Source organism: Capsella rubella, unplaced genomic scaffold (genome assembly GCF_000375325.1).
Source record: "Capsella rubella cultivar Monte Gargano unplaced genomic scaffold, Caprub1_0 scaffold_8, whole genome shotgun sequence".
Classification (NCBI taxonomy): domain Eukaryota; kingdom Viridiplantae; phylum Streptophyta; class Magnoliopsida; order Brassicales; family Brassicaceae; genus Capsella; species Capsella rubella.
The window spans coordinates 2,481,110-2,494,407 of NW_006238916.1; the positions used below are offsets into that span (position 1 = coordinate 2,481,110).

The 13,298-nt window shown below is 34.2% G+C and overlaps 3 protein-coding genes across 3 annotated transcripts; 1 reads left to right on the forward strand and 2 right to left on the reverse strand.

Annotated features, from left to right (window-relative positions):
• Positions 1 to 1,958: 1,958 nt before the first annotated feature.
• LOC17877199 (putative pumilio homolog 13) lies at positions 1,959 to 5,478 on the reverse strand. The gene is made up of 6 exons (XM_006281977.2): positions 5,299 to 5,478; positions 3,736 to 4,615; positions 3,466 to 3,637; positions 2,906 to 3,081; positions 2,564 to 2,813; positions 1,959 to 2,461 (listed from the first exon to the last, which is right to left on the reverse strand). The coding sequence occupies exons 2-6, from the start codon at positions 4,584 to 4,586 to the stop codon at positions 2,360 to 2,362; spliced, it is 1,551 nt and encodes a 516-aa protein (XP_006282039.2). The 5' UTR covers positions 4,587 to 4,615; positions 5,299 to 5,478; the 3' UTR covers positions 1,959 to 2,359.
• Positions 5,479 to 9,014: 3,536 nt separating this feature from the next.
• LOC17876029 (putative cyclin-A3-1) lies at positions 9,015 to 11,136 on the reverse strand. Its single transcript, XM_006280622.2, has 7 exons — positions 10,609 to 11,136; positions 10,287 to 10,519; positions 10,038 to 10,190; positions 9,849 to 9,882; positions 9,617 to 9,766; positions 9,385 to 9,519; positions 9,015 to 9,276 (listed from the first exon to the last, which is right to left on the reverse strand). The coding sequence occupies exons 1-7, from the start codon at positions 10,918 to 10,920 to the stop codon at positions 9,205 to 9,207; spliced, it is 1,089 nt and encodes a 362-aa protein (XP_006280684.1). The 5' UTR covers positions 10,921 to 11,136; the 3' UTR covers positions 9,015 to 9,204.
• Positions 11,137 to 11,434: 298 nt separating this feature from the next.
• On the forward strand, positions 11,435 to 12,191 carry LOC17875375 (WPP domain-containing protein 1). The gene has a single exon (XM_006281016.2). The coding sequence runs from the start codon at positions 11,488 to 11,490 to the stop codon at positions 12,016 to 12,018; it is 531 nt and encodes a 176-aa protein (XP_006281078.2). The 5' UTR covers positions 11,435 to 11,487; the 3' UTR covers positions 12,019 to 12,191.
• The last annotated feature ends 1,107 nt before the right edge of the window (positions 12,192 to 13,298 follow it).

The following is a 13,298-nucleotide window of genomic DNA, read 5'->3' on the forward strand; positions in this document are numbered from 1 at the left end:
AACCTAAAGAAAACTAGCCACAACTACTCGAAGAAAGCTTACCCAACCATTAGACACACAAAACCCAGGCGACTAGATCTGAGAAGGAACCATTCATCGAGACCACAACACTCGCTGGATCTGACGAGAGCGAGCCTTCAATCTTATGACACCGGTGGGGAAGGGAGATTAACGTTCGCAGGAGATGAGAACACCGATCAAGCCTCACAGTGAAGAACGGTCTACAAGGCCGAGCGAGCTAAACTCAAGATCTACCAACCAGGACAAGCTGAGACGAAAACCAAAGACAACTAACAAAAGAAAACCAAGCAGCAAGGACCCTCTCACGGTTACGGCGAGGAGCGCCGCACACCGGAAAGGGCAACCAAAGAAATCGACTTCTGGGCGCTAGGGTGACTTTAGAGAGAGACGGCACTAGGGCGAACGATAGTTTTGATCACATGTTTCCCGCTATTACACACAATTTCCATTGTTGCATGTTCATTTGAGTTTTTTATTTTGGACATTAGACACTCGATCACCAACGTTCACATAGACATTATGATCAAATACACTATTACCAGTACACATTACACGGACATGTGTGTCACTTTTCTAAGATTTTGCATTCTCATCGTCTCTTTCACTTTTTGTATTCATGACCTCATGTCCATTACGCGTGAAACATCTGATGACGAATATATGAACAGGTCCATGCGGTATACAAAAATGCATAAAAAAACAAAACACGGAGAAAATCCTCAAAACAGCAGAATCTCGTAAATCGAAATGAATAATACTTACAACAAAGTTAATAATAACACATTTTTTTCTTGAATACGAGATTTACAGAACTAGTGACATGAATCTATGAATATGGCAATTATAAAGAAACGAGTTAAAAATCAATAAACTCAATCTCTCGGCGTCCACTGTATGTTTTAGTTAGATGATGGCAAATTAGATAATATAAGATATTTGAAGGCCAAAATGGAACAATATTTTATCTCATATCACTGTTGTTTGAGGAATTGACTCTATATGATAATGATCAGGGGCGGACCCACATAGAAGAAAGTGGGGGCAGTTGCACCCACCAACCTATTAAAAATTAAAAAATTTACATTAAAATTAAAGTTATAAGTGTCAAAATGGTTAAACTGCCTACATGTAGTGTTTGAGGTTGTGGGTTCAAGTCTTATGTGCTACATTTTTGTACCCATTTAATACTTTTTTTGGGTCCGCCCCTTTAATGATAATACTTTTCAGAAAGTGACTATAGATAGATGGTATTATTTCGTTTATCAAAGGATGCCTCAATCAAATCAAAGAACTTATATGCAACTTTTGTACGTCATTGTTGTCATGAATCAAACTTGAGGTGTTTTGATATGGGAGAGAACCCACACATGGCTCCAACACAAACCTTCAATACAATAAGGTAATAGACCCGCTCCACAATAATGTGATCGGTTCTGATTTGTGACTTCTAAGTATTATAAATTTTGTTTTTATGTGGTTTTGGCAAACCAATCCAAATTGGTATCCAATTCATGGTTAAACCGATTGAGACGACTAATCCTATATCTTATGGGTTTTGACAAACCAAACCAATTTGGTATCCAATTCATGGTTTAATCAGTTCATCAGACCAGTCCAGTTTTTTTGCTTTAAAACACCATTAAAGAAATGTAACGGTTACACCATAAAAGCTCAATAATCACTTTTTATAACTTTTGTAAGCACTAAATAATATATATATAAAGCAAAACTTTCCCATTGTATTTTAGGAAAACCCCAAAATATTTTATGATGTCAATATAACGCCCACGGTAGATAGATATACTTCAATTTGAACCAAATTATTATATATTCCGAAAAAATATGCTCAATCATTAGCATATAGAATCAAGAACATATAATAGTCAAAAAGCTTGACCAAAGTAAAGCAAGAACAATAGTAAAAAAAAAAAGAAGAATAAAGACAAACAAACATCATGACTCTAAATTTAGAATAGTTCAAGACTTTTACATAGAGTAAAGCTAAGAACACAACACACACACACAAAACACACATGAGTCTCACAAAGACAAAACATGATGTGTTCTTGGTGATGTTGTCTCTAACAATAAACCTATGATATAACAAAAAAAAGTCTCTAAAAGAAAAAGAAAAAGAAAAAAACCCACAAGACTCATCCTAGAAACATAACACAACGGCTAAATCAAATACTAGTCCACCAGCAGCAGCAACAAACACAAATCTGAATCAATCAAATCAGATCAAACTAAAAACAAACACCAAAAGCTCAAACTAAAACAACACCCAAACACATTGTTTCTCTTTTTCTACCATTGCTCTCTCTGATCTCTCTACTCTCTAGAGATGGAGCTTCTCCAGAATCTTGTTCCCAAACTTGTTACACCTCATCAACCTAATGTTACGCTCTATATGCCACATCAATACTTGACGCACATCAACCTACAAAAACACATCAAACAAAGACCATCTCATCATCATCTTGCCAAAACCTTCTAAAGCATACCACATGATCCAAACGTAAGCACAAGCAAAACCCTTTACCTCAGAGACAAACCATGCGGTTTGAATGACATAGTTCCCATACGGGTCAAGAAGAAGTGAATCCATCTCTGCTAACAAGTCATTTATGATCAACCTAGTTTCGACACACCTTAGCCTCAGCAACTTCTGCACAGCATGACTCCCATACTTGTTGCGTGAGAGGTGTGCGTAGCTCCCTACCAACTGTAGCACGAGCGCTCGTGTCACATGAAGATTGTCCAGCTCCAAGATAAACTGCACCACGTAGTTTCTGAAAGGAGAACACACTTGTCAAGTAAAAAAACACTAAAGAGGATTGGATTGTGTATAGATATATATATATCATTCAATCTCATTGTTTACCCGTAGCAGTTCAAGCAGAGTTTCACCGAATGAGTGATTATCTCGCAAATCATTCGTTGTTGTACCTCATAATTGACTTTCCTACTTTGATCATAAACACATAGCTGAAGCATATAGCAGCCATGTTGATCAATCCCTATCTGGTAACAATGTCTAGCCACAACTTCAACAAGAAGCTGTCAAGAATAAAAGACAAAACACAAGTGTATAAGAAAAAAGAGTGTCATTTCTTGTACCACAAGAAACAAAGTTAGTAAGGTTAGATCTACTACAACTACAAACATACCATATACAACATATTCTAGGATACGTATAAAAATCTTGAACTTAAGAACACATCACACTGCAAACTTGTAATGACAACAAGCATACTGACTTATCTACTTGAGCTAAGACTCCATAAGCAAAAACTAGTAAACAACTCCATGACTAGAAACAAAGATTCAACCCCATGACTATACTTTGTACTAACCAACTTAGCTTTTGAGGTAGCAATTCACATAACAAAGAAACAACCATAATAAGATCAAGAACTGAAGCTGAGAGAATGAGATGCTTACCCTACACTGATTGTAAGTAAAGAGGCTAAAGCAAGCCAGAATAATATCTTTAGCATGGCTGGTCTTTGCCAATCGAAGAGCTACAGAGCTTATAGTTGCCACCATACGAGAGACTTGTTCATCTCCACCACGACGGTGAATGTTCAACAACAGCAACTCTATCGCCGCGCTTCTGATATCACCAAAACAAAACAAAAGAGACATTACTAGTTACAAAAACAACAACAACAAGATTCAACCTAATCAACAAGAATCAGAAGTGATACGTACCCAAGTGAATCAAAGCATATGTTAACAAACTGAGACTGCTCCTGAGTAACCATATCAACAATCATAGCGATCTGCTCAAAGCTACATTTCCCCAAAAGCTTCTTAACAACATCACTAGCAAAAGGATCCACCATCAAGTCACAAATCTGACCAATGAGAGCATTGAATATCACATCAATCGTCTCTTTAGTACTCTGAGAGATCATCTTAAGCACATGTTCTGACATTACTTGATCTTTAGCCATTGATAGTATCGTTATCTCTCTCCCATTCATCATAGCCATCGCTTGATCATGATTGTATCCACCATAACCCATCAAAGGACTGTTCATTCCATCCCAAGGGTAACGGTTTCTTGAAGCAAAAGATGAAGAAGATCCATACATGGTACCATCATACCCATACCTATACGCACCATCTCTCTGTTGCATCTGGTTAAACCCTTCTAACTCACGTTGGTGATATGAAGCACTCTGAGGAAACATGTAGCCACCACCACCATGACCACCACTGCCACCAAGACCACCAAGACCAGCACTGCCACCAAGACCAGGACCGCCACCAAGACCGCCACTAGAGCCACCGTTGATCACCGGATTGAACCGATCAGGATGATGACCGTTCTGACGAAGAGTTGAATCAGAGAAAGAGAGGCCACAAAAAGAGGATTCTAGGGTTTTCAGATCGTTCAAGAAACCATTAGCTCTTTGGTGAGAACTCTCCGGTTGTTGAAGCTGCTGCATCTGCGGTGGCTGTGGCTGAGACGACGCACCTCGACGAAACGTTACCGTTTCAGGAGTCTCCTCCGCCGTTGACCAGATGTCACGCTCGCCGTGAAACTTCTTGTCCATGACTCTCTCCAAAGGGAAGCTGAAGAAATCTAAAGAAAATAAAAAAAGATACGAGAAAATATATATATTAGGGAAAACACAAAGAAAGATTACTTTTTGATTTTATCTGCAAAATTATTTAATAAGAAAAAAAGAAAAATAAAAAGGAAGGTGAGATACTTTAGAAGATTTTAGGGATTAATGGAGAAAAGCGTGATTAAGGAAAATTGAATTGCAGAGGAAAAAGAAAAAAAAAAAAAAACCTTACACAAAGAAAAGAGACTGAATAAAATTTTCTTCCCCATGCACACACATTAAATAGTAGAAAAAAAATATATTTTTATGTGACTTGATATAGTCAAAGTCTCAATGTACTTTAGAGTTCATGGAAATTTAACAAAATACAACTTTATTTTTTGTTTTTCTGATAATTAGGATATGATATCTATCATTATCTTTTTAATAAGATTTAACTCAATCTAAACCTTAGAATCATTATCATCATAATAAAATAAATAATATAAAATCTAACATATTATCACAAAAGAAATAAAATAAAATATTATTTGAACATTAACCGTAATTTATAAACCAAACCGGAATAGATGACAGAACGGTTTAAATGTAAATCAGATATCAGTCCTCGGATTCATCGTCAAAATCTCTAGAAGATTAGATACTTAAAACAACAGTAAAAAATGACAATTTCAGAAAAGTGGATCAAACCAGCAACCTTCAAGAAACTCGAGGTTTGTTTGTTACGGATTTTCCAGATTATTTTTTGTTGATGCGATCCGTGACTGCTTGAACAGTGATATGAGCTTCGAATAGAGATGCAAATAAGATTTAAATAATCAAATATTAAAGGAGTAAAATGATGAAAATATAGGAAAACTACGGAAAAGAAAGCAAAGAGGAAGAAGACAGGTGACGGCGTTTGTAAGAAAAAAGAAGAGAGGATTTTTAGCATAAAAAATTTAGGGTTTTTAATAAATATCTTAATTTTTTTTTTTTCTAATTCTAATTATTTATTCTAAACTTTTCCTTATCAATTTTAATTATTACTATGTTTTTCTTAAATTTTTTTTTTTTATTGTTTTGATAATTACATAACATATAAGATAGACCTACATTTTTTCATCACAATAAAATAAATATAAAATCTAGTATATTAACAAAAAAATGAGAAAAAAAGAAAATATAAATATTACTTGAAAGTTAACAATAATTTAAAACCAAACCAGAATAGATGACTGAATCAGTTCAATTGCAAATCGAATATCAGTCGTTGAATTCATCGTCGAAATCTGTAGAAGAAAAGATATTCAAAACACCAGTAAAAGAAGAGAACTTTGAAAAATTAGATCGAACTAGGAATCCTCCAAAACTTGATGTTTATTTGTAAAAATTTACACCATTATCTTTCTAGAAATTGTGTTTTTGCTAATTGGTTCCATGAATGCTTTTTTTTTTTGAATTTGGAATAGAGATGAGGAAAAGAATGAAGTAATTAAAGATTAAAGAAGAAGAAATAAAAAATGTCAAATAAAAGAAAACCAAGAAAAACGAAAGAAAAGACAAACTAGAGAGGTGACGGCGCTTGAAAGAGAGTAAAAAAAAGAGGATTAATAGTTCACGAATTTAGGGTTTTCTCTAATATATCTAATTCTTTTTTATTTAACTTTTTAATTCCACTTGAATATTTAAAAATTTGCTTAAAATTGTAAAAACAAAAATAACTATAATAAATGACATAATCAGTTTAATTGTAAATGAGGCATGACTCTTTGAGCTTATGGTCAAAATATATAACAGATAAAATACCTTAAAATAGTAAAAAATAAAGAATTTTCGAAAAATATATCAAACGAGCACCCTCTACACTCCTTATTTATTTGTTAAAATTTTACGCCATTATCTTTTTTGAAAATTTTACTTTTTCCTGATTCTTCATGAATGCTTAAAAATATTTTGTACTTGGAATAACCATAATATGATCAAATATTAAAGAAAAATAAATAAAATGATGAGATATAAAGAAAAACCACAAAAAATGAAACAAAATGTTAAATAAGAGATGTGGTGGTGTTTGTAGGGAGGGAAAATAGCGAAAATTGACCCAGACTATTTGGTGGCGGTATTTTTATATCCAAACTACGATATCCGACAAATAACAACCTAAACTCACAAAAAAAAAAAATCCCCAACCTAAACAATATGAAAACAACCAAAATCAACATATACTGAAACATTTTTATTTAGCCACTTAACGGCGATGAGTCAGTCGACACTGTGGCAATGACAGGAGATCGAAGTTGAGTAATACGATATCGTTTCGTGAGTTTAGGGTTTTCAAATTGAAGACTCGATGAGTGTTTGCTTTAGCAATTCTTTGATTCGGGAACCTAGACTCTCGAAACGATGTCATATTACTCAACTCTGATGTTCCGTCATTGCCACGGTGTCGTCTGATTCATTATCGTTAAATGGTTAACTAACACCGTTTTGGTAGATGTGCTTTTGGCTGATTTCATATAGTTTATGTTGAAATATTTTTTGTGAGTTAAGATTGCTATTTACCGGGTATCGTAGTTTGGGTATAAAAATACCGCCAGCAAATAGTCTGGGTCAATTTTCGCTATTTGTAGAGAGAGAAAAGAGTTTTTAGTTTTATGAATTTACTTTTAAAAACAGTAAAAAGAGAATTTCGGCAAAATGGATCGAACTAGCAACCCTCCAAAAATCAGAGTTTGTTTGTTAGATTTACACTATTATGTTTTCTGTTTTTTTCTTTTTTTTTCTGATACGTTCCATGAATGCTTAAACAACGATTTGAGCTTGAAATAGATATACGGAAAAAAAATAAAATGAAATATCAAAAAAGAAGAAATAAAATGATGAGATTTAAAGGAAACAAAAAAAAACGAAACAAAAGAGGAAGAAGATGGTGACGGCGTTGGTGAGAGAAAAATAGAGGATTTTTGGCATCACAAATTTAGGGTTTTGCCTTAAATATATCACAAAATTTTAAATGTTTTTTTCTCGACAAATCAAATATATTACATCATAAAGAGTTATACATAAAACATGAATAATTCATACACAACCGTTAGCACAAATAAAGGAAATTAAACTTAACTTCGATAAAGGAGTGGAATTGACCATGTTTGCCAATCGAAAGACCTGTACAGCCTAACAGATAGAATATGTTATGCGTCTCCTTTAGATACTCATAATTGGCTATCATCATCATATAGATGAAACTTCAAAACGCTTTTTGCATTACTCTAGTTAATAAGAAAAGAAAATGTTGCTTCAAATTATCCAAACTCTATCGATTAGTGATCATGATTTCCCTTCTCACAAAAGTAAAATTTTCCAACAAAAAGAAAGAGATAACATCACTATAACAATCGAATACACCGGGAAAGACATCATGATTCAATCGAATCAACATTTTAAGGTAGGAGCAACAATGGATATGTGATGAATCTATTGATCATTGAAATCCCAGCGAATTTGATAAATAATCCAAATTGGGATGGCTCCAATGGCGTGACCGAAGTCTTATTAGGATTTGACTAGCTCAGTCCTTGAAACATCATCATCGTAACGAGGCAAGTAACGTGGGTGTGATAATCTCGATTCGACATTATTAGGGGAATTTTAAACAATTAAATAAAGCAAAAGACAATGGTTTGTTTGGGACAAGATCATATAACATGTTTTTTCGGATCTGAAGAGATGTATGGGATTTGACCCAAAACCTCTTTGATTATTCAAATAGAAAATAAAACGACAATGACCAATGCGGCTGAAAATAGTGGATAAAGAGAGTTTTGTTGTAATACAGTGGATGGGGAAATCGCCAATGGCGAGAGAGGAAACAGGTAAAAAAAAAAGTTTAATTACAATTAACCATTTGAAAAAAAATTCTTAAAAATCATAATTATTCATATATTTTTTTCAATATTTATTACTTATAAAATAAATATAAAAAAGTATTTTTAAACCAAACCAGAATAAATATATGAATTGGTTTAATTGTAAATGAGATTATCAATCTTTAAGTTCATCGTCACAAATTTTAAAAGATAAATACTTAAAACATAAAGGAAAAATAGAGAACATCAGAAAAAATGATCAACCTAGCACTGTCCAAACTTATGTGTTTATTTGTCAAAAATTTTACACCCTATCTATTCTAGAATTTTTTTTTTTTTTCTGATTTGTCGCATAAATGCATAAATTTTTGTTGTACTTGAAATAACCAAGGAAATTGGGTTATTGTGTTGGTTGCAGTGTTGTACACATAACCATCTTTGTATTGGAATAGGATCTTTTGATTTTAGTAACAACTTGTTACAACAAATCATCATATTAGCTGAAATCTCATTTGCAACAATAAATTACTCCAATATTTTCATTAGTCTTATAAAGAGTATATGCTTAAATTATAACCCAAACAAAAATTTCATTAACTATGTAACCAAAATCTTTAAAGAGAAGTTAAAGATCCTTAATCACAACTAGAAGAAGTCCTAAGACATGTACAACCCAAAACACTAAGAATAAAAAAAGACCAACAAAACCACTTGCTGGTTTTATACAATCTTTGGCCATGACCATACTGTCTAATCTAGATGTTGACATCTTCAAAAAACGTAAGAGGCAGCTCTGGCGATACAGGCATTGTCGCCACACACTTGAACTGTGTTAACCAAATAGACAAAGAGAGAAACATGTAAATCAAACAGAACATTGGTGTTTCATATTCAACTCAAATCATCATCAGATTCCAAAGTAGTAGTTAGTTTACCTTATGCTGCTTGTATTTATCTCTTATAGCTTGTAAAGCTCCACCTTTTCTACTCAGATACAAGTCATGTATCATGCCCACGCATTCTTTCAGATCACCCGCTTTGTATTTTGTGTATTCTTCTAGCATTACACTCTGCTAAATTCAACACCATCGCTTTAGTTTCTTATATAATCTAGTGTAAATAGTAAAGAGAATTAGAAAGAGATCTGCTTTGCAAGAAATGCTTTACCCAGGGATGTTGCTTTGGACGGATGATGAACCGAGCGAGAAAAACCGATGAAGCAGCAACGATTGACGGAAGAAACTTCAGAGAGTTATAGTCTAACATGCTTAACTCTGAAAGATAGCTACAAAGAAACTCCATCTGCAAAGGTGACATCTACACAACAACAAAAATGAGAGAAAAGCTTAGCAGTTGATACTCTATACACTGCAAATGACACAATTTGAAAAGAGCTTACTTCGAAATCTTCTTGTGAAACCCTTGTGAACCGTCTGCAAAAAACAAACATAACCAAAAACAAAAACCAATGAGACAATGAACACAATTCAAACCTCACAAAATGTGCTCCTTGTCTATACATTAAACCAATGAGAAAATAAACAATACAACAACAACGTAAAGACCAACAAAAGAATCAGAATCTAACCTCAGAAATGTGTTGCTTGTTGGGTTGCCTAATTCAAACTCCAAGGCAAGAAGTATATCAGCTTCCATCTTCACAATCTCTTGTTTCGTGTAAGTATGGTCCGTGATGAAACAAAAGTCTTCCACATTTGGAGGAGTAATCTCTTCATACTTTCTACAAAAAGTCAAAACCCAAAATACACTAAGCAACCCACAAAACCCACAAAAGAGATTCAAACAAACAAGAATAGAGTAATCAAGAAAAGCTTACGCAGCAATAAGCATTGAAGTAACTCCCAAAAGCTGAAGCCTTTTTCTATTAACATTCTTGAGAGACAAGAATCTATCAATGTACGAGACAGCGAGGTAAAGAGTGTCTGAGAGAAGTTTGTATTCTTCAGCAACTTCAACCAACCAATCAACCAAAACACCTCTCATGTTCGAAGTTACATCTTTCTGAATCCTCTCAATATAATCAATCAAAGGCCTTGACTTTACTTTCCCCTGAATCATAAATCAAACAAAACTACTCAATCTTTCATCTCTAGAACTGCGAAATCCATAAAAACTAAGAGATGGGTTTGTTTCTTTACCTCTAAGTCACGAAGATACTCAAAGATCGATGTAACATAAGGAGCACACATCTGAGGATCATCAGATCTCATATCAATATCTGAGTTCACCGTTACGACTGTCGTCGGGATCAAAACTGGTTTCTTCTGTTTCTTTGTAATAACCTTAGTAGCTACTTTGCGAGGCTTCTTAATGTTCGACAAGTTCGTAAGCTCTCCGAGTACGACTCTCTTCTTGCTGATTCGCTCTTCGTCTATAGTCGCCGCCATGGCAGCTTTACGTTTCGTTGCTGCTCTTGTCATCCTAACGCAATTCTCTTTTTCGTCGGACATGATTTGATGAAGAAGAGATCAATGAGATCGAGACTTGGAAGATGAGAGTGAAGAAGAGAGATGAGTTGAGAAAAAGAGAAGAAGCAAAGAGACATTTTTGGGAATAAAGATTGGATTTTTTATTTATTTTGGCGCTCTCTTTGATTATTTTCGAAATTTTCAGCTGAATCGTGTTTTGGCGGTTTTGTTAATGTTTTTGTTTTCAGCTTCAAAAATTTCACCGGGAAAAAATGCTAATTTGGTCCGTCGTCACACGAAGACCTAAATCGTAAAACGAGGAAGATGATGATGATGTCGTCACTGTACTAATGGACCTGTGTAAAATCAAAATTTTGATGGGCTTTATGAATTAAAACATTAATGGGCTGACCAAAATGGGCCAGTATTTGTTAAAACGAAGATCTAATCGTAATCGACGAAGATGATGATATCGTTACTGTAATGGGCTTTAGAAACTCGGCCCATTATTGCAAAACGACGTCGGATCAATTCCCTCTTAGCAGTTATCATCACTCCACAACAACAACAAATTTCAAAATCCCTAAAAAGTTTTTGAAACAAACAAAAATGGCCGAGACCGACACCGAGACCATCACCACCACCGCCACCGCATCTCCGCCGCAGATCTCAGAATCCGAAACCTCAACCACATTACCAACAATGGAGACGAAACAATCAGACAACGAGGCGAATCCGAATCCTAATCCGAATCCGAATCCGAATCCCAATCCGGGAACCATTTCGCTCCGAATCTGGCCGCCGACTGAAAAAACACGCGACGCCGTCGTCAAACGCCTAACCGAAAACCTATCAAAGGAATCAATCCTATCCAAGAGATTCGGAACACTCGAATCAGAAGAAGCTTCATCCGTCGCGAAATCGATCGAGGAAGAGGCTTACGCCGTCGCTTCCACCGCCGTGGTAGGTGATGACGATGGGATCGAGATCCTTAGAGTCTATTCAAAAGAGATTAGTCAACGTATGCTTGAATCGATGAAAGCTAAGACCACCCCTGCACCAAAGGATGATGATGGTGATAAAGAAGAAACTGGGTTAGCTGGGGAATTGGATTCAGTGAAGCTTGAGGAAGATGCTTGAGTTTGATCTCTTTAACTATCTTTTTATTATTGTCTCAGAGTTCTTGTAGTGATGATGATGATGATGATGATGATGATGATGATGATGATGATGATGACTTGTTGGTATTCGTAATTTGGATGATTTTGCTTTCTTGATTAATTTGATGGTTTTGGTTTCTTGATTATGGTTAATTAACTCGTTTAATTGCATGTGAATCTATAACCATTAGAGACAATAATTAGAGATTTTGCTATTTGCTATATCAAAGTTTTTGTTTCTTGATTACGGGTTAGCAGTTAAGGCTGACAAATTCATCTACGGATTAGACCGTTTTTTTATTTACCATTCATTAAATATAGTCTGTAATGACCAATTCCGGACCACTTTTACATACGAATAAAATTGGTTTGCAGCGGTTTGTTGTCTATCCTAATAAAGTAGACTAAACCGCCGATGGATTTGTCCATCTCAACCGTTGTGATTATTAAAACTTTAAGAACATGATTAATGATTGTCTCTTTTAGGCTAAAGATAAAGCTTTTATATAAGTCCTTTATTATATGTTTTGTTTTGATCACATGAATATAAAGCATTAGACCATCTCCAATGGTTTTTGCTATTTTTTCCTCTATTATAGAGGAACTTTATAATAGAGGTGACTTTTGCTCCAATGGTTTCTTCTATTTTTTCCTCTATAATAGAATATTCCAAATAGATTCTTTTAAAATCTTAATATTAACACCATCTATTTATAAAAGTTGCAAATTAACCCATTTACTTTAACTGTTATAAAATTTTAATAAAATAATTATTTTTATTTAAATTAAACATTTATTATAAAAACATTATATTATATATTATTTTTAATGAAAAGTACATCACACTATATAAAAAAGTAATAAGATACTAGATTCTTAACCATCAGCATAAGTGTACTTTTCCCACAAATGATCAACTAATGTATTTCGAAGTGAGAAATGAGCTTTTTATCTTTTATTTTTCTGAATCGACCTAGAAACTCTTGGAAACGAATATCATCATCTTCTGCTATTTGGACCGCTGGAGGTGGAATTTCTCTTTCAACTTCAATCGGTGCATCGAGATCACGCTCATCCTCAATTATCATATTATGTAAAATTATACATGTAGTTATTATGTCATGTAACACATGTTTTTCCAAAAACGTACTGGTCCTTTCAAATCAAAAGTATTAAAGTAATTTAGGAGAATATTAAGTAATTTTTTTGGTATTAAAAGTATTATTATGGAATAAATGAAAAAATAAAATCTTTTTTTCC